General features: G+C 44.9%; 1 protein-coding gene across 1 annotated transcript in view; it reads left to right on the forward strand.

Annotated features, from left to right (window-relative positions):
- The window catches only part of pcsk5a (proprotein convertase subtilisin/kexin type 5a), a 37076-nt gene extending 16948 nt beyond the window's left edge, over positions 1 to 20128 (forward strand). The window contains exons 19-37 of the mRNA XM_064942170.1: positions 1144 to 1285; positions 1771 to 1886; positions 3432 to 3534; positions 4443 to 4579; positions 4782 to 4982; positions 5200 to 5268; positions 5389 to 5431; positions 5596 to 5738; positions 6052 to 6252; positions 6560 to 6643; positions 6861 to 7059; positions 9204 to 9418; positions 11832 to 12074; positions 12332 to 12559; positions 13415 to 13592; positions 16073 to 16290; positions 18230 to 18330; positions 18939 to 19137; positions 19447 to 20128. Coding sequence (XP_064798242.1) covers positions 1144 to 1285; positions 1771 to 1886; positions 3432 to 3534; positions 4443 to 4579; positions 4782 to 4982; positions 5200 to 5268; positions 5389 to 5431; positions 5596 to 5738; positions 6052 to 6252; positions 6560 to 6643; positions 6861 to 7059; positions 9204 to 9418; positions 11832 to 12074; positions 12332 to 12559; positions 13415 to 13592; positions 16073 to 16290; positions 18230 to 18330; positions 18939 to 19137; positions 19447 to 19889 — 3263 coding nt within the window. The 3' untranslated portion in view covers positions 19890 to 20128. The remainder of the gene's footprint in view (positions 1 to 1143; positions 1286 to 1770; positions 1887 to 3431; positions 3535 to 4442; positions 4580 to 4781; positions 4983 to 5199; positions 5269 to 5388; positions 5432 to 5595; positions 5739 to 6051; positions 6253 to 6559; positions 6644 to 6860; positions 7060 to 9203; positions 9419 to 11831; positions 12075 to 12331; positions 12560 to 13414; positions 13593 to 16072; positions 16291 to 18229; positions 18331 to 18938; positions 19138 to 19446) is intronic.
- Positions 20129 to 20361: the final 233 nt, after the last annotated feature.

Raw genomic sequence — 20361 nt, forward strand, 5'->3', positions numbered from 1 at the left:
TAAAGTTTGCCACAAGCCACCTGGGAGACACACCAAACATGTGGAAGAAGGTGCTCTGGTCAGATGAAACCAAAATTGAACTTTTTGGCAACAATGCAAAACGTTATGTTTGGCGTAAAAGCAACACAGCTCATCAACCACAACACACCATCCCCACTGTCAAACATGGTGGTGGCAGCATCATGGTTTGGGCCTGCTTTTCTTCAGCAGGGACAGGGAAGATGGTTAAAATTGATGGGAAGATGGATGGAGCCAAATACAGGACCATTCTGGAAGAAAACCTGATGGAGTCTGCAAAAGACCTGAGACTGGGACGGAGATTTGTCTTCCAACAAGACAATGATCCAAAACATAAAGCAAAATCTACAATGGAATGGTTCAAAAATAAACATATCCAGGTGTTAGAATGGCCAAGTCAAAGTCCAGACCTGAATCCAATTGAGAATCTGTGGAAAGAACTGAAAACTGCTGTTCACAAATGCTCTCCATCCAACCTCACTGAGCTCGAGCTGTTTTGCGAGGAGGAATGGGAAACAATTTCAGTCTCTCGATGTGTAAAACTGATAGTGACATACCCCAAGCGACTTACAGCTGTAATCGCAGCAAAAGGTGGCGCTACAAAGTATTAACTTAAGGGGGCTGAATAATTTTGCACGCCCAATTTTTCAGTTTTTGATTTGTTAAAAAAGTTTGAAATATCCAATAAATGTCGTTCCACTTCATGATTGTGTCCCACTTGTTGTTGATTCTTCACAAAAAAATACAGTTTTATATCTTTATGTTTGAAGCCTGAAATGTGTCAAAAGGTCACAAAGTTCAAGGGGGCCGAATACTTTCGCAAGGCACTGTATATATATATGTGTGTGTATAATATATATATGTGTATATTATATATATATTATACACATATATATGCACATATATATATTATACATATATATGTATACATTTATATCAACAAACAAAAAAAGTAAAACAAATACAGTACTAATCATTTAGCTAGTCATCAGCGTCACCGTCTGAAGCAATAATGTGTCATGAGAGGGACAATTTATGTGTTTAGAGTGCAGATGTTGTCTCCGGGTGCTTAGATGGATTACAGTGTGCGTGTGTTTGTATGGGTGCACGTGTGTGTTATCACAGGTGCGGGCATTGAGTCGTGTAACCAGTGTGCTGATGGGTACCTGATGGAGGAGTGGAGGTGTGTTTCCTCCTGTAGTGCTGGCTTCTATGCCACGGAGAGCAGCCCACAGAAAACTAGTGATGGACCCAGGATATGCAGGAGGTGAGTGAGCTCTGTGTCTTGGTGTAGGTGGATTGTTCATTATTATTATGGCTGGCCTCATTCCAACATGTGTATAATAATCATTTGCTGGGTTGCTTATTTGTCCTATTTTACACATGTGTGTGTTAATACACACGTGTGAATTGTCAGTGCGTTTTTTTGTTTTTGCATATTCCAACTCCCCCTGAGAGTGGGGTCACAGCCAGGATCTGCCATTTTCCAAAGTGACCCCAGAGCAATTTAAGGTTGTGCCTTCCTCATGTGAACATTGACCGATTTTTCACCTTGGCGATTCGAACTAGTGACGTGTGTGTGTGTGTGTGTGTGTGTGTGTGTGTGTGTGTGTGTGTGTGTGTGTGTGTGTGTGTGTGTGTGTGTGTGTGTGTGTGTGTGTGTGTGTGTGTGTGTGTGCGTCTGCGTCTGCCTATTTCTGTGCACATGTGTCTGTTTATGTAATCTCAGCCAGTCTGTTGGTACCTCCTCAGGTGTGATTCCAGCTGTCTCACCTGTGTGGGAGCGGGGAAGGGGAACTGCAGCAGCTGTGCTGGTGGATACAGTCTTATGGACAAAGTGTGTATGGTCAGCACTGTCTGTGGTGATGGTCAGTCAATCAATCAATCACTCTCCTTAAACTCACTCGTACAACCCAGTGTCTATTCCAGGGGTGAAAGTAAGGTGGTACGGTCCGGTACGGCATCCTAGCAAAATAAATAGTGGGGGTACACCAAACCTTAAAACGTGAGCCTATCACAATTATTAAAACACAATTTCAAGTAAACTGTAGGCTATTACACCACATCTTATAATTACTGCATGTCAGAGGCAGGAAAAATGAGCGGATGGACATGAAAACGTGTTGTGTAGCCTATGCTCCAAAATGCCATGTGGCTCCACGAGAACACAGACATTTTGCCAAGGCAGAGAAGAGTGGCCCACACTGAGACTCGCACGGACAGCAGTGGATGCATAAATTCTGGCCTAATGACATTCGCCAAATGTCATTACACTTTGTGGTGTTTTGTGTAGCAGATGTCTCTTTCCATTCACCACTGTTTGGAGGCTGGAAATACACTACATGACCAAAAGTATGTGGTACTCAATGAACATCTCATTCCAAAATCATGGGCATTAATATAGAGTTGGTCCCCCCTTTGCTGTTATACAGTAACAGCATCCACTCTTCTGGGAAGGCTTTCAACTAGATGTTGGAACATTGCTGCGGGGACTTGCTTCCATTCAGCCACAAGAGCATTAGTGAGGTCGGGCGCTGATGTTGGGCGATTAGGCCCGGCTCGCAGTCGGGCGTTCCAATTCATCACCAAAGGGGTTCGATGGGGTTGAAGTCAGAGCTCTGTGTAAGCCAGTCAAGTTCACAGAATCATCTAGAATGTCATTGTATGCTATAGCGTTAAGATTTCCTTCCACTGGAACTAAGTGGCCTCGCGTTCTCCTGGTGTCCGCCAAATCCTGATTCGGGCGTCGGACTGCCAGATGGTGAAGCGTGATTCATCACTCCACAGAATGTATTCACTGCTCCAGAGTCCCATGGTGACGAGCTTTACCCCACTCCAGCCGACGCTTGGCATTGCGCATGGTGATCTTAGGCTTGTGTGCAGCTGCTCAGCCATGGAAACCCATTTCATGAAGCTCCCGGCGAACGGTTCTTGTGCTGATGTTGCTTCCAGAGGCTGTTCGGGAACTTGGTAGTGAGCGTTGCAACCGAGGACAGACGATTTTTACACTCTACGCACTTCAGCACTCCACAGTCTTGTTCTGTGAGCTTGTGTGGCCTACCACTTCGCAGGTGAGCCATTGTTGCTCCTAGACGTTTCCACTTCACAATAACAGCACTTACAGCGACGAATGAATTCTACTTTCACCCCTGGTCTATTCGGAGCATCGTATAGCTACTGTGTTAGTGTAGGTCACACGTTATATTATTATTACAAAGTAACTATACATATAAGTAATTAAACGTAATCTGATCAGTTTCCTATCATTACAAATCGAATATAATTGTATATCCCTCATCTGCAGTTGCTAGGTACAGCTGAATACTTACGTTCTGTATTAAAATATTACAGGGTATTTACATTGAATTAGTGCAACGTAAATGTAAAATGTTGTCTTTGTGTTTTGCATGCAGGAGAGTACCAGGATAGCCATGGGAAGTGCCATGCATGTGACGCCACGTGTCTGAAGTGTACAGGTCCAAAGTCAGAGGAATGTATCAGCTGTGGCCCCTCTAGGTAAGTCAATGGGAAGGACTATATCAGCTGTGAACCTTCTAGGTAAGTCTATGGTGTCTATGTAAGGCCATGGCGAGGACTGGATCAACTATGGCCCCTCTAGGTAAGTCTATGGGGAGGACTGTATCAACTATGGCCCCTCTAGGTAAGTCTATGGGGAGGACTGTATCAGCTGTGAGCCTTCTAGGTAAGTCTATGGTGTCTATGTAAGGCCATGGCGAGGACTGGATCAACTATGGCCCCTCTAGGTAAGTCTATGGGGAGGACTGTATCAACTATGGCCCCTCTAGGTAAGTCTATGGGGAGGACTGTATCAGCTGTGAGCCTTCTAGGTAAGTCTATGGTGTCTATGTAAGGCCATGGCGAGGACTGGATCATCTGTGGCCCCTCTAGATGTCTATAGTCTGAGAAATATATAGATATACTGGAGCAGATGTCATAACAAAAAGGTTGATTCAGGTGACATACTGTACAGTTCAGCCTTAGATATAAAATGCTCTCTTCATCCTGTCTGAGACACTTATTTTTTACATATAAAAGGTGCATTCTGGTAACTGTACATTCCCTTTTGGTAACACAAGGCAATTCAAAAACAGAATTAGCCTAGAGGCAACAAAAAAAAGAGCCAGCACTTTTTACAGGAAAGTTCCAGATTGCACCTTTTTTTTAATCGATAGTGCGAGAATCTGGCCATTAAGCAGTTTTTCTACTTATTCAGAGTCAGATGGACTCGTGGTGGATACCATTTTTATGTCTCTGCGTGCAGTTTGAAGCAAGTTGGAGGTAGTTTCGCGAGCCAAAGCTTACTGGCGACAGCGCAATGACTGGAAGTGTACAAGTACCGCTAGCATGCTCCACCGGAAGCACATGTAGTTTAATAGTTAGTTGCTGTTGCCTCATTGTCTCAGGTCTCTGGATCAGGGTTGCTGTGTGGCTCAGTGTGCCCGGGGGAAGTATCAGTCAGGTGGCCAGTGCCACCTGTGTGACCACACCTGTGCCATGTGCCTGGATGGAGGGCCTGCCAACTGCACCAGCTGTGACACCGGTGAGGGGAAGGGACACCTGTCATTCTAACTGACACAGTCCAGTGGACATGTGCTCTGGCTCTGGGACAACAAACACATTGCACTTTATACCACTAAAAAAACTATATTTTACGGTAATAGACTAATAGTGTGTTGTGTGTGTGTGTGTGTAACGATTGTGCGTCTGTCTGCCTGCCTGCCATCCATATGCGTTTCCCTCAGATAAATTCAACATGGACCGCTACTTGTACAAGGGGGGTTGCGTCGACGCTTGTCCGGAAGGACATTACCATACCCAGGAGAAGAGCTGCGAGGCCTGCCCCGACAACTGTAACCTCTGCTCCTCCGCCACACACTGCCTGCGCTGTAACTCCTCCTACTACACCACTGATGGAGTCTGCACCCGACTGGAGTGTGGAGAAGGTGACAGATATAGCCAGAATGTTGTGTTCCTATGTAATATCTGCCGCTACAGGTATGAACATGAAGAAGAAAAGTCTTTGAAGTATTTCTGTCTCCATGGAGAATTCTAATCCCCCCCCCCCCCATCTCTCTCTCTGACTCACTCTCTCTCGCTCTCTTTGTCTGGCTCCCCTCTATCTGTCTGTCTTTCTGTCTCTGCCCCTCTCTCCCTCTACAGGTGAGGTGGAGGATCCAGAGTATGATGACTGTATGGCCTGTGAGGAAGGCTGTAAGAAGTGTGTACTGTGTAAGTTAGTCTACCCATGTGAACCCTATCTATCTAACAGTTTGAACACGGTTGGCGAGGGCCACGGGGAGAGGAATAGGATGAGAAGATGTCTGAGTGTAGTTTTTCTCTATTCCTCAGATAACCCCAGGCATTGCTTATCCTGCACTGACGACTTTTACAAGTAAGTAGAGCAAGGAATAAAAATCTTGTTTTAATCTTAACAAACCCCCCCCCCTTAATTTATGGAATATCACCTCAATTGTCAATATCTCCGTGTGTGATATGTAAATGAATGGGTGACAGGGGAGGAAGACGGCACAAACCAACTTCTTGCATTGAGTTTAGATTCCAAGATGGCTGCTACAAGAACTGCCCAGCGAAGACGTTCAGCGTAGAGGAGGAGATGACCTGTGTGCCGTGTGATGAAAAGTGCGTCAGCTGTGACGAACATGAGTGCTACTGGTGTGAAACCGACCTCTTCTTATCAGGTAAGGGTTTGGTGTGTGTGTGTGTGTGTGTGTGTGTGTGTGTGTGTGTGTGTGTGTGTGTGTGTGTGTGTGTGTGTGTGTGTGCGCGCGCTTGTGTGCATGCTTGTGTGTGTGTTCTTGAAATGTTTTAAAGTGTGCTCTGTTTCACCCAGAGGGGAAGTGTGTGTGTGTTGGGGGTGTGTGTGTTCTTATGTTTTAAAGTGTGCTCTGTTCCACCCAGAGTGGAAGTGTGTGTTGGGGGTTTATGTGTGTGCTTGTTTGTGTGTGTGTGTGTGTTCCTGTTATGTTTTAAAGTGTGCTCTGTTCCACCCAGAGGGGAAGTGTGTGTCGGAGTGTCCGGACGGTTTCTACGGAGACGAAGACACCCAGGAGTGTGAAGAGTGTCACTCTGACTGTGTGACATGCAGCGGTCCCGACAGTGACGACTGTGTGTCGTGTGAGGAGGGGAAGAGCCGGGAAGAGGGGGAGTGTGTCTCTAAACAGGATTCCTGCCCTGTTAAGACCTTCCTCACTGGTGAGATTTAATGGATCAATTTACCAAAAAATAGATGGATGTTACCACACTGTTAGGGCGTACTTCAGAAATGTATTTCATTACACAAGTTATTGTTAGACAATTGCTAATGACCTTGGCACTTCACTTTACCCTGTGAGGGAGTTTGTTACATTAACATTGCACCTTGCTGCAGGAAAGCCATTTCGAAAATTTAACTTTTTAATCCCAACAACTGTAGTTGTAGGCTATGATTATTATGTGAATAAATCCCCTGGTACTGTATGATATTGACTTGTTTGGTGTTTTCTCGTGTTCTTCCCTGCAGGTGAAGGAGAGTGTGAGGCCTGCCATGCCTCCTGTGACTCGTGTTCAGGAGAGGGGAAGAGCCAGTGTAAAACCTGTGCGAAAGGTCTGCCTGACGACATTTCTGCCTGTCAATTTGTCAGAATGTGTGTAGTGTGTGCTCGTCTGTTTCCAGTGAGGTCGCCTTAAACCCTGCGAAAAAAGAGAAAGATAAGCACATCCCACTGGTTCAGTTCTGGTCCTGATTGCAGACCGTGACAGTGTGCGTGCTTGCGTGTGCGTCTGTGTGTATTCTGACCGTATCCTTCCTGTGCTCTTCCCAGGGCGGTTCCTGTCAGCAGAGCAGGTGTGTGTGTTGAAGTGCCCAGCGAGCTCGTTCGCCGGCCGGCTGAGCGGTGTGTGTGAGCCGTGTCCTCGGGGGTGTGTGCAGTGTGTGGACGAGCATCGCTGCACCCGCTGTCAGGTGGTACGCAAGGCCCCGCTCTACCTGCAAGACGGACAGTGTGTTCGTCAATGCCAGAGGTCAGAGTTCATATGAGTATGGTAAAGGTGATAGCTCGGGATTTAGGCAAAGAGGCCCTTGATCTACTTAGTCAGATGAACTCGTGGATAGCATTTTTATGTGGTCTGTGGCTGCTAGTACGGAGCTCTTGCCCTCGTTCCCGCCCTTCCGGGAAACTGGGTCACGTTTCTGCGCCTGCGTTATTTTACGCACACTATGTAACTACTGCTCACACTCGACCCCTCCCTTCATGTTTCTCTCTTTACTCTTCTGAACCGTGATGACGTAGCCTATGTCTCTGCCTCGTATTTCTGAACAGCGGAAACAAAAATCCTGCGGCGAGATGAACAAACGTTCCCAAACATACATATTATGAAGGCTATACAACCTCATCCTGTCCGCTGTGACGGGTATTGCAGTTGCACAAGCAGCACACAGTCCCTACACGTTGCATTGGCGCAAAACCAATCAGTGCTCTGTGTGAGGGTGTAGGGTCATCTTTATAGTTGCTGCCATATCGTGGCCACCAGACAGAGTTCCTGAAAAAAGAGCACTACTACTTAGACTGCCTGTCTGCCTCCTGCTTAGCCAATGCGTGCAATGATGATGAAAAATGAACATTTATATCGCCGCTTAGACTTCGTGTCTGTGTCTTGCTGGTGTTTGATATGCTGTCTAGACAGCGGCATGCAACTTCCTGCTTGAGTTTTGTGTTTGGGGCAAAAAAAACTGTGTCTTAACCATGCAGGGGCCCTACTAACTGCTATTTTGCTTCTCAATGATCATGCAAGTACTGCACGACTTGGATACCTAACTGTTCAACTAGGCAGCCGTTCCAGGCAGCCGAGCATGTATACGGACCGGTAACCAGAGTCTGACAATTGGCGAGTTCATTTTGTGTCGCCCGATGCACTATAACGCCCCTCTTGAAGAAAGAACATGAAAACCGTAGGGATGGTGCCAGGTTTCCTCCTGACCTGACCAAAGAGTTCAATCTTGGTTCTTATGGTCTGAGAGTCCTTTAGGTGCCTTTTTGCAAACTCCAAGCTGGCTGTCATGTGCCTTTTACTGAGGAGTGGCTTCCGTCCAGCCACTCTACCTCTGCCTGATTGGTGGAGTGCTGTAGAGATGGTTGTCCTTCTGCACAGAGGAACTCTGGCGCTCTGTCAGTGACCATCAGGTTCTTGGTCACTTCCCTGACCAAGACCCTTCTCCCCCGATTGCTCAGTTTGTCCGAGCGGCCAGCTGTAGGTAGAGTCTTGGTGGTTCCAAACTTCTTCCATTTAAGAATGATGGAGGCCACTGTTTTACTTGGGGACCGTCAATTCTGCAGAAATGTTTTGGTACCCTTCCCCAGATCTGTGCCTCGACACAATCCTGTCTCGGAGCTCTACAGACAATTTATTCAATCCCTATAGACAGATGTGTGCCAATCAATTGAATTTACCACAGATTTACTCCACCCAAGTTGTAGAAACATTTCAAGGATGATCAATGGAAACAGGATGCACTTGAGCTCAATTTCGAGTCTCATAGCAAAGGGTCTGAATACTTAATTTTTTATTTTTTTCATTTGACAAACATTTCTAAAAACCTGTTTTCACATTGTCATTATGGGGTATTATGTGTAGATTTATTTTAGAACAAGGCTGTAATGTAACATTTTCTTCCATCTTTAATCCTGCTCCTAGAAACTCCCAGGGTCTGCAGGTTTCTGTTCCAACCCAGGGCTCATACACCATTTTGATCATGATTCATTGCTCCTCTCCCCACACATCATTGCTGTGGAAAATGATGATATATTGTATGACATAGTGATGTATTCACCTCTTTATCTAAATGGCGTGTATATCTTTCATTTTACAGAACTGGAGTGCCTGCTGAACTCTACTATACCTACTCAAACCCTCTCAGTTGTCATGACAGCTTTCCCGGAGATGCTCTTCTCCATCACAATGTTGTGGATTCTCCAATTGCTCACTCCCCCTTGTGGATTTAGAAGCTTTGGATTGGTCTAGGCAATTTACACCATACTTCTACCACCAGTCCACGAGAGGGAGTGAACGAGTGCACACTTTGGGGAGAAGGGTCGAGAATGATCCCGTGAACCCCAGTGTGCAACTTAACGTCCTCTCTGCTGTGCTCTCCCACTGTGTACTTTTAGTGGGTATGCAGCGGGCCAGGTGTGTCGCGGCTGTGCGACAGGCTGTGCCTCCTGTGAGAAAAATGCCACCCACTGTCTGAGCTGTGTGGAGCCCTTCTTTCTGTACCAACACCAGTGTGTGGAGGCCTGCCCCCCTGCACACACGCTCAGAGACGGGGAGTGTCAGCACTGTCCCACAGCCTGCCAGGAGTGTAGCCCCAACAGCGAGTGCACAGGTGAGACACACCCAGACGAGAGTAGTGATGGCATATTTGTCATTTATTAAGGATTGCAATTACAGGTCTACTCTTCCTGGTGTCCAGCAACATTAAGGCAGTTATGTACCATTTCAATATGACATGACATTGCATTTCGTGACACTTTTCACAACATATAAAGTGTGTTCCCTCAGACCACTACTCTACTGTCACATATCTACAGTCTATGTGTACGTGGGTGTAGAGGGCGTCTTATCATGTGTATGTGTGTCTCTTCACAGTCTCCGCCGTTCCATAAGGTGTATATTTCTATCTGCTTAAAAAAAAATCTGATTCTACTGCTTGTGGGATAGAGTTCCATGTAGCCATGGCACTATGTTGTACTGTGTGCCTCCCATAATCTGTTCTGGACTTGGGGATTGTGGAGAGACCTCTGGTGGCATGTCTTTGTGGGGTATGCATGGGGTGTCTGAGCCCTGTGCTAGTAATTTAGACAGACAGCTCGGTGCATTCAGCATGTCAACACTTCTTACAAGAAAACAAGTAGTGATGAAGTCAATCTCTCCTCCACTTACATGCATATTTACATGCATGTTGTTAATATTAGCTCTCTGTGTACATTTAAGGGGCGGTCCTGCTGCCCTGTTCTGAGCCAATTTTTCGAGGTCCCTCTTTGTGGCACCTGACCACTCGACTAAACAGCACACCAGGTGTGACAAAACTAGAGCCCGTAGGACCTGCCTTGTTGATAGTGTTGTTAAAAAGGACAGACTTGACCATCACAGTTTACAATCTAGGGTTTCTCCAAGCACTTTAGTCATCTCAAATTGCTAAATTTCCATGTTATTTATTACAAGATTTAGTTGATTTAGTGAATGATTTGTCTCAAATACAATGCTTTTAGTTTGTTAAATATTTATTCCTTGCCACCCATTCTGAAACGAACTGCAGCTCTTTGATAAGGGTTGCAGTTATTTCACTCACTGCAGTAGCTGACGTGTATAGTGTTGTCGTCCACATACATAGACACACTAGCTTTACTCAAGGCCAGTGGCATGTCATTAGTAAAGATTGAAAAAAGTAAGGGGCCTAGACAGCTGCCCTGATTCTACCTGGATTCTGTTGGAGAGGCTTCCATTCAAGAACACCCTCTGTGTTCTGTTAGACCGGTAACTCTTTATCCACAACATAGCAGGGGGTGGAAAGCCATAACAAATACATTTTCCATCAGCAGACTATGATCGATAATGTCAAAAGCCGCACTGAAGTGTAACGAAAAAGCTCCTACAATCTTTTTATCTTCAATTTCTCTCAGCCAATCATCAGCAATTTGTGTAAATGCCGTGCTTCTAAATGTCTTTCCTTATAAGCGTGCTGACCAATTTTTCACCTCTTACACACTCACTTTGCAGAATTTTAAATGCTTGTCTTTCATAATTTGATCAGTTATACTTGGATGTGTAGTGGCAGCGTTTGTTGCTGGCATGCCATGCCTAAGTTTGCTAATCTTGCCAATTAAAAAATAAAATAATTAAAGTAAATGCCTATCAGTGGGTTTTGTATGAATGAATGATGAAATGGAGTAGAGTTTGCCTTTTTTGCCCCAAATTTAATTTAAGGTGCTCCAAAGCTTTTTACTATCATTCTTTATATCATGTATCTTTGTTTCATAGTATAGTTTCTTCTTTTTATTCAGTTTAGTCACAGGACTTCTCAATTTGCAGTACGTTTGTCAATCGGTTGTGCAGCCAGACTTATTTGCCATTCCTTTTGCTTCATCCCTCTCAACCACAACATTTTTCAATTCCTCATCAATCCAAGGGGATTTAAAGGTTTTTAGCCATTTTCTTCATGGGTGCATGCTTATTAGTAACTTCAATAAGCAATTTCATAAATGTGTCAAGTGCAGCGTCTGGTTGCACCATCAACAACATAGGTATCACTACAAAACGTCTTCTATGACCTCTTATACACTATATCCAGCTTTTGGAACTTTGGTTTTCCTAGATATGGCTACTATATTGTGATCACTACATCCAATGGATTTGGATACTGCTTTAAAGCACATTTCTACAGCATTAGTAAAGATGTGATCAATATATGTTGATGATTTAATTCCTGTGCTGTTTGTAACTACCCTGGTAGGTTGACTGATAACCTGGACCAGGTTGCAGACACCAGTAACAGTTTGAAGCAGCTTGATGAAAGCCAGTCAATATTTAAATCACCCAGAAAATATACCTCTCTGTTGATGTCACATACGTTATCAGGATAAAGGGCAAAGAGAGAGAAATAAATATAAAAATCAATAGGTGGCCAGACAGGGAACAAGAAATTCCCTATCTTAATCCATCAGTCTCCTTTCTCTCTCTCCCTCATGTCTCTCTCTCTCTCCCTTTCTCCATTCCTCCCTCCCTCGCCTCCTTCCCAGGCTGTGAGGAGTACCACTTCCTCTACGAGGGCCGCTGTGTGATGGACTGTCCCGAGAGGTTCTTCCAGGACTCTGAGCAGGGCGTGTGTGTCCGCTGTCACCCTGACTGTGCCCAGTGTGACGGTCCGGATGGGGACGACTGTGACTCTTGTGCAGACCCAGAGGCCACCCTGCACAACGGAGCCTGTCTGCCAAACTGCCCCTCCCACACCTACAGGGACGGCAGGACTGGACAGTGCAAAGGTGGGGAGGCTTGGATCTTGACACAGTGGTTCCCAAGCATTTTAGGACTGAGATCCCCTGAAACCCTTTGAAAGTTTCATGTGACCCACCAAATAAAGAAAGCCAACCATAAGGGGAAAAGTATGCACTTCTCCAGTGTACTATAGGTCATCTAGACTCTTGACTAGGTCATCTAGATTCCATGCAACCCAGTGCTGTGACGTATCTGTATCTGGTTTCTGTGTGATATCTTGTTTCTCTGTGTCAACTTTTTCCAGACTGTGATGGTTCCTGTCTTACGTGCTCGGGGCCCCACGCTGGCTCCTGCTCCAGCTGCAGAGAGGGCCAGAGACTGGACACCCACGGGCAGTGTGACCCCCTGGTTAACAGGTGCACCCCCCGCCACTACACTGGAGAATGCCACCCATGCCACAAGTACTGCCAGCAGTGCAACGGGCCGGGCAAGAGCCACTGTCTGAGCTGCAACCAGAACCATTTTATACTGAGTGAGTGGAGTCATTCTCATTCCTCAACCGTTGATCATACAGTGTTACGCTAGCTGTGGATAAGACCATGCTAAGTGCAATGCTAAGAATAGAAGAGAAGAGGAAAAAACAGTCACTGAAAGTTGTTTTTTTGTTTAGAACAGGGGTGACAAACTAATTTTGTCGTGGTGGCCGCATTCAGTTTTCATTGGGGTCCAGAGGGCGACAGTGATAATGTGTTATATTTCCTTGCCGTCAAAATTGGCTAAAAAATAGTCTTCTATCCATCATTCTTGGAATTTTTAATGCTCCCCCGGCTGTCTAGTAAGTATTAGCATGCTGGACAGTCAAGAAACTGTTTGAATATAGGTCCATTATCATTTCTACACAGTTTCGATTTGGTTTTAGTCTTTTTAAAGTGTATTGAGTTAGTCCCCCCCTATTTTTTGCTCAAACCCCTGCCGGCCAAATTAGACCCTGTGTTTGACACCTCTGGTTTAGATGTTTAATTCATGAGTAGCAGTAGCAAATTTAACAAACAGACACTTTTCCATGCTAGCCGTCATGATCGGAAATTGTTAATTTTGCCTGAGCCACCATTTCATGGTGTGTGTGTGCGTGCGTGTGTGTGCGTGCGTGCGTGCGTGCGTGTGCGTGCGTGCGTGCGTGCGCGTGCGTGCGTGCGTGCGTGCGTGCGTGCGTGCGTGCGTGCGTGCGTGTGTGTGTGTGTGTGTGTGTGTGTGTGTGTGTGTGTGTGTGTGTGTGTGTGTGTGTGTGTGTGTGTGTGTGTGTGTGTGTGTGTGTGTGTGTGTGTGTGTGTGTGTGTGTGTGTGTGTGTGTGTGTGTGTGTGTGTGTGTGTGTGTGTGTGTGTGTAGATGGTACCTGCATGGACTTCTGTCCTACTGGGTTCTACCAAGATGAGTCAAGCCAGAGATGTGAAGGCTGCCACCCAGCCTGTCTCACCTGCATGGGCAGACACAGCCACGAGTGTCTCAGTTGCAAGGACCACCTATTCAGAGAGGGCAAGGAGTGTGTGGACACCTGCCAGCCAAGGTTTAATTATAGTGTTGTTATTCAGTTGTCACTTTGACTTTGGAAGATAATGTTATGATATGGTTGCTTAGTTATTTGATCCATTTTTATTTGATCCAAAACAACTTATATTATTTATGACAGTTCTATAATTTAACAGTTAACATTAACTCCAGTATATGTGGCTCATGTACAGCAACTCACAAACACAACATTTTAGTGTTGTATCACTATGCTCCGTCGGACCAATGGAGTCTGGGCAGACCATCCATCATATTGTGTTGTTTCACTCGCACTCGTGTCTTCTGTGCTGTGTAATATATTGAGACCTCAGACAACAGGTACAGTCCATTGAATAACAATGGAGCTCACGACTGAGATTGAAATGGCCTTTCACGTGGCCTGATGAATGCTAAGTAGACCAGATAGTATTTGAGAAGGAGTGATAGAGACGGTTACATGTAATGTGTTGTTCAATTGATGCCCAGTTGAAATATCTCAAAGAGGCTACAAAAGGCACAGAAATTGTAAAAACTCATATTTATTGCTGTGACGTTTCCCAAACACACAGCTACAAGCATTGGGACACACCACTGACAGTGCATTCACAAAGTATTCAGACCCCTTGACTTTTTCCACATTTTGTTACGTTGCAGCCTTATTCTAAAATGTATTAAAAAATTGTTTTCACTCATCAATTTACACACAATACCTCATAATGACAAAGCATAAACAGGTTTTTAGAAAATATAAAACTGAAATATCACATTTACATAAGTATTCAGACTCTTCACTCAGTATTTTGTTGAAGCACCTTTGGCAGCGATTACAGCCTCGAGTCTTCTTGGGTGTGACGCTACAATCTGTATTTGGGGAGTTTCTCCCATTCTTCTCTGCAGATCGTCTCAAGCTCTGTCGGGTTGAATGGGGAGTTTCGCTGCACAGCTATTTTCAGGTCTCTCCAGAAATGTTAGATCGGTTTCAAGTTTGGGCTCTGTCTGGGCCAATCAAGGACATTCAAAGACTTGTCCCGAAGCCACTCCTGTGTTGTCTTGGCTGTGTGCTTGCGGTCGTGGTCTTTGCCCCCAGTCTGAGGTCCTGAGCACTCTAGAGCAGATTTTTATCAAGGATCTCTCTGTACTTTGTTCTGTTCATCTTTCCCTCGATCCTGACTAGTCTCCCAGTCTCTGCTGCTGAAAAACATCCCCACAGCATGATGCTGCCACCACCATGCTTCACCGTAGGGATGATGCCAGGTTTTCTCCAGACGTGATGCTTGGCATTCAGGCCAAAGAGTTCAATCTTGGTTTCATCAGACCAGAGAATCTTGTTTCTCAAGGTCTGAGTCATTTAGGTGCATTTTGGCAAAGTCCAAACGGGCTGTCATTGGTCTTTTACTGAGGAGTGGCTTCCGTCTGGTCACTCTACCATCAAGGCTTGATTGGTGGAGAGCTGCAGAGATGGTTGTCCTGGAAGGTTATCCCATCTCCACAGAGGAACTCTGGAGCTCTGTCAGAGTGACCATCGGGTTCTTGGTCACCTCCCTGACCAAGGCCCTTCTCCCTTGATTACTCAGTGTGGCCGAGCGGCCAGCTCTAGGAAGAGTTTTGGTGGTTCCCAACTTCTTCCATTTATGAATGATGGAGGCCACTGTGTTCTTCAGGACCTTCAATGCTGCAGAAATGTTTTGGTACCCTTCCTTAGATCTGTGCCTCGACACAATCCTGTCTCTCATGGCTTAGGTTTTTAGCTCTGATATGAACTGTCAACTGTCGGACCTTATATAGACAGATGTGTGCCAATCAATTGAATTTACCACAGGTGGACTCCAATCAAGTTGTAGAAATATCTCAAGGATGATCAATGGAAACAGGATGCTCCTGAGCTCAAATAAAGTATTTGTTTTTAATACATTTGGAAAAAATCTAAACTTGTTTTCGCTTCGTCATTATGGTATATTGTGTGCAGATTGATGAGGGGAAACATTTATTTAATACATTTTAGAATAAGGCTGTAATGTAACAAAATGTGGACAAAGGGGTCTGAATTACTTTCCTTATGTCAGTTAAGACGGTGTCCTATGGAGACATAACATTCACAGTTTGAGCTACTCCAGGAAGTAACCTTGCAGGCTAGCTCAGTGCTGCCACTTCTCATTGAGTAACTCCAATTTAAGTCGGACCAGTGTACTGCAGGCTGCCATTAGCAACTATATTAGCCTGTAACTTCTACTGTGTGGGATTTTAAAAGGTTCAAGGACATACATCTGGCGTATTAGAAGCAAATATTGGTACCATGATTGTCTTAAAAAAACACATCTCCCACACAGACACCTAGAAACAGTGACACACATCCACATATACACACACACACACACACACACACACACACACCAATAAATAGACAGTCCCACACACACACACAAAGCCCTTCTAAACATCCACACATCCCTACACACCGTCAATGATGGGTGTCCCTGTCTGACTTGCACTGTCTCGCAGTCACTATGGAAACATGACCTCGAGGACGTGTGAGAGGTGTGACCCAAGCTGCGGTGAGTGTTCCGGGGGCAGGGCTGATGGCTGTCTGAACTGTGCAGATGGACTGCTCTACCTGAGGAAACAGGGACACTGTCACTCCAGCTGTCCCCAGGGCCACTATCAGGACAGCCAGCATCACACCTGTGAGCCCTGTCACTCGAGCTGCAGAACCTGCTCAGGTAGGGAGGACAAGAGACGTGTGTGTGTGTGTGTGTGTCTGTCTTAGTCTCTTTTTTTTACAGTTGGATCACAAGATACTTTAAAACCCAGTCAATACTTGTTACCATAATCATGAAGGGGCTGTTTCCCGGACCTGGACCCAGATTAAGCCTATTCCAGGACTGAAAGGTACTTTCTATGGAGATTTTTCATTGAGTATGCATTTTAGTCCAGAATTAGCCTTAATCTGGTCTGGGAAAAGTACATCGATCTGTTTTTGGCATTCACAAGTGATTGAATATCGACCTATTCCTAAAACAGAGAACGACGAGACAGATTTCCCAGCTAGCACATCTGATTCCTTAGAAGTTGTGGAAACGTATGTTTTTCGTTTCCCATTGGTTCTGGGAACAAAGCCATAAGTTTCCTGGCCGGTAAAACAAAACGTTCTGAGAACAGAAGTGAACATTTTTCACTATTTGGGGAACGTACATTTTTAGGTTGCAGGGGGGTTCTGAGAATGTTTCACTATAGATCCCAACACCTTTCCTGGGACGTTTTTTTAATGTTCTGAGAATGGAAATTATAGGCGATTTTAAGGTATTTAAATTACGTTCTGAGAATGTTTCAATAACACTGTTAGCTTAGTTTGGGTTAATTGTTTTAACCTCCAAGCACAGATGGGACACATGAAAATGTGTTTGCTTAGGCATTAATCATGCGGGGAAACCTGCAGAAAACATTATGCTAAAGTACTGAAATTCCCAACCAGCTCTCACAGTCTCCGAGTTCACATTCTTCACATTTTGAAGTTGCTTCAAACTTCACATTTCTCAGTGTTTTTAAGGTTACATTTAAACATTAACTCTGAATGGTTAAGGTAAGGGTTAAGGTTTGGGATAGGCTAAAAACCAAAAATTAAAACAACTTTGTATCACTGGATTCAAACATGCAATCTTTGGCACCAGAGACAGATGCTTAGGCATTAACTCCAAATGTTTTAAGGTTAGGGTTAAGTTTAGGCATTTACGCCAAAATTTTAAGGTTAGGCATTCATTCTGAATGGTTAAGGTTTGGGATAGGCTTAAAACACACCTCAAAAACAACTTTCTATCGCAGGATTTGAACGTGCAACCTTTGGAACCAAAGGCAGATGCTTGGAACCAAAGGCAGATGCTTGGAACCAAAGACAGATGCTTGGAACCAAAGGCAGATGCTTGGAACCAAAGGCAGATGCTCACACCCATCTGCCATCCCCGCCCACAATGCCCTAGCAAAACCATAATCTACTTGAAAGTAACAGAGTTCACTAATGCCCCTAGTGGCCAGTTTCCACGTCATTCCCCGACATCTTCAGACATGGATGGACGTTGAATACTGATTTGTGTGGCCCGACTGGAAATTCCCGCAGAAGAAAGTTGTTTCTTAATAATCTCTGAATGTTCTGAGAACATGGCTTTAAATAGAACCACGAGGAAACCTGTAGAAAACGTTATCCAGAAAGATTGAAATTCCCTCAGGAGAATGAACATTCTCTGAACTATTTGACAACATTCCCTAGTGTCAAACCATTGGGAGAATGTTCTTAGAACATGACCAAAATTGAAATGAAATGTAACCGTGTTTGAACTTTTTAAGAAAAATCTGTTAAAGTAATGAAATACCAAGAACATTTTTGTTTTTGTCACGTTTTTGTCAAACGTGTTGAGAAGCCAAGCATCTATCCTGCATCATTCCCAGAAAGTTGACAGAGAAAGGTTGTATGCAAAATAACCATAGGACAACCACACTCTCACCAAACTCTAAGAAAATATGGTTCTCAGAATGTTATCTGTTAGCTGAGTTGTGTCTTTAAATTGACTAGCTAAATCCAACAGGGAAAAAAACTATGCACTGGAATGTCATGCCACCTACGCTACAGTCCAAGTGCCCAACAATGTAATTGTCCCATATTTCCAGGAAAAGGATCTCAGGCGTGTGACTTGTGTCACATGGGCTACACGCTGACAGACGGAATGTGTGAGTCCCACTGCAACATGGGTCAATACCCCGTGCTACAGGTAACCACGAATACCCATTACTCACCACTCACCATCTCTGTACTGTATAATGTGATTCATGTTAGTCACACATGTCAGGCTTGACACACTCCCTGATGTCAATGAGTCACAAATAAAGTTACACACGTCCTGATGTCAATACAGAAATGAGTGCAGTGTTAAATGACTGATTTAACTTAAACGTGTTTGATCGATTGTTGTTAGTGTTGTTTGGCTGGAGAACGGTACCTTGTTACCGGGTAGAAATGTGCCCCTAGTTAAAAGGCAGGTTTGTGGCTCTCAAGGACCTGTGCTCTGCACCCTTGGCTTAAACTTACCTTGTCCTTTCACATCTGCACATGTGCATTATAGCATGTAGCGGGGATAGGAGTTAGAGGTGGGGCCTGTGTGCTGATTCCTCACGTCTTCTCTCCTTGACTCCTTCTCAAAACACATTGGAGAAGGTCCAAGGGGATAAATATTCTGAGGAGGAGGAGTCAGGGAGAGAGGACACAAGGATAGAAAATTGAGACTCACCCCCTGTTTCTTTTGTCGAGGGATCAAGGAAAATACTTTTGAGATTCACCCTGTTTGTGTGACAGCCTGTCCACTTGTGGTCTTCTGGCCAGGATTGTGAGGACTGTGACGGTTCCTGTCTGGACTGTCGCGGACCTGGTCCATACAACTGCACCATTTGTCCTGCCCATGCCATCCTCACAGCCGGGGGACGCTGTCTGCTCTGCTGTCAGAACGACATGCTAGTAGAGGGAGATTCCGAAGCGCAGCAGCAGCAGCAGCAAGAATGCTGCAACTGCACTGAGACAAGAGGTGGGCTCAGGGCTCTGTTCCAATATACGGACCAGCATACCCCTTAGAATCAAGCAGACCAGAGTTCAAATACTATAACATTCAAAGTACTTTAGCTGTGCTTGATTGAACTTACCTGGTGCTGTCGAACAGATTGAAAAGTGCAAACCTCACCCATCTGGCAATCCAGCCATGGTTAAAGCAAACACTAAAAGGATTTGAATTATTTTATTTAAACCCAGGTCTGGAATGAGTTTATAGTAACAGGTATCATGTTCATGTATTCACCCACCTGATCACATGTCTGTTGTCTTTCTCTCCGGTCTACAGGGGAGTGCGTCCTCAGCACTAACCTGGCCTTCCGCAATGATGAAGAGGAGTCAGCCGGGAACATGGCGCTCTTCATCATCACCTCCATCCTACTGCTGCTGGGCCTTGGTACCATTGTCTTCCTCATCCGACGCTCCCGCTCCAAGAGCCCCTCCCTCCCCGACCCCATCACGGCCCCCCGTGGCTACGAGAAGCTGGGTGGCGGGCATCATAATACCACATCCGCCGGGCACGCCAGTTCCAGCGGGCATTTCCGCGAGGCCCAGTTGGTGGATCTCACTGAGCGCTACGGGAATAAGGATGAGGAAGATGAGGACGAAGATGAGGACATTGTGTACATGGGTCAGGATGGAACGGTCTACAGGAAGTTCAGGTACGGACAGCCAGGGAATGATAATGACGACGAGCTGGAGTACGATGATGAGAGCTATACATTTCGCTGATGAGTGATTTTACACTTTTTCTACAGTTCTACCTCTTTCTTCCTTTTTCTTGCTACCTCTATTTTCTCTCTCTCTCTGACTAGATCTTTCCCTCTGAGCTTGCATCCATTTTATTTGTCCTCCTTTGATATTCAGTTAAAACAAGAATGAATAGCTATTTCACACTGAGGGGTGTTTAAAACAGATGCTGTTCATTCACAAAACTGTATGTTCTAGTCAAAGACCAGTTATTTTTAACATTTATGGGAAATGTATATTTTATTTTGTTGTGTCTTTTGGTTTATTTTGTGTGTGGCTTCAACCACGAAGCCTGTAAAACAATATCCTATTTGTCGTAAAAATTGGTTTCAAAATGGTGTTACTCCTCTTTGTAATTGTGGTGGTTTTGAAGTTTAACACGGGCTCTATTCAGTCTGGAATCGATGAAGCGTTACAGATTGCACAAAATAAATGTTAAGGTAATTTCCGATTG

This window comes from Oncorhynchus masou, chromosome 28 (assembly GCF_036934945.1).
Source record: "Oncorhynchus masou masou isolate Uvic2021 chromosome 28, UVic_Omas_1.1, whole genome shotgun sequence".
Taxonomy (NCBI): Eukaryota; Metazoa; Chordata; class Actinopteri; order Salmoniformes; family Salmonidae; genus Oncorhynchus; species Oncorhynchus masou.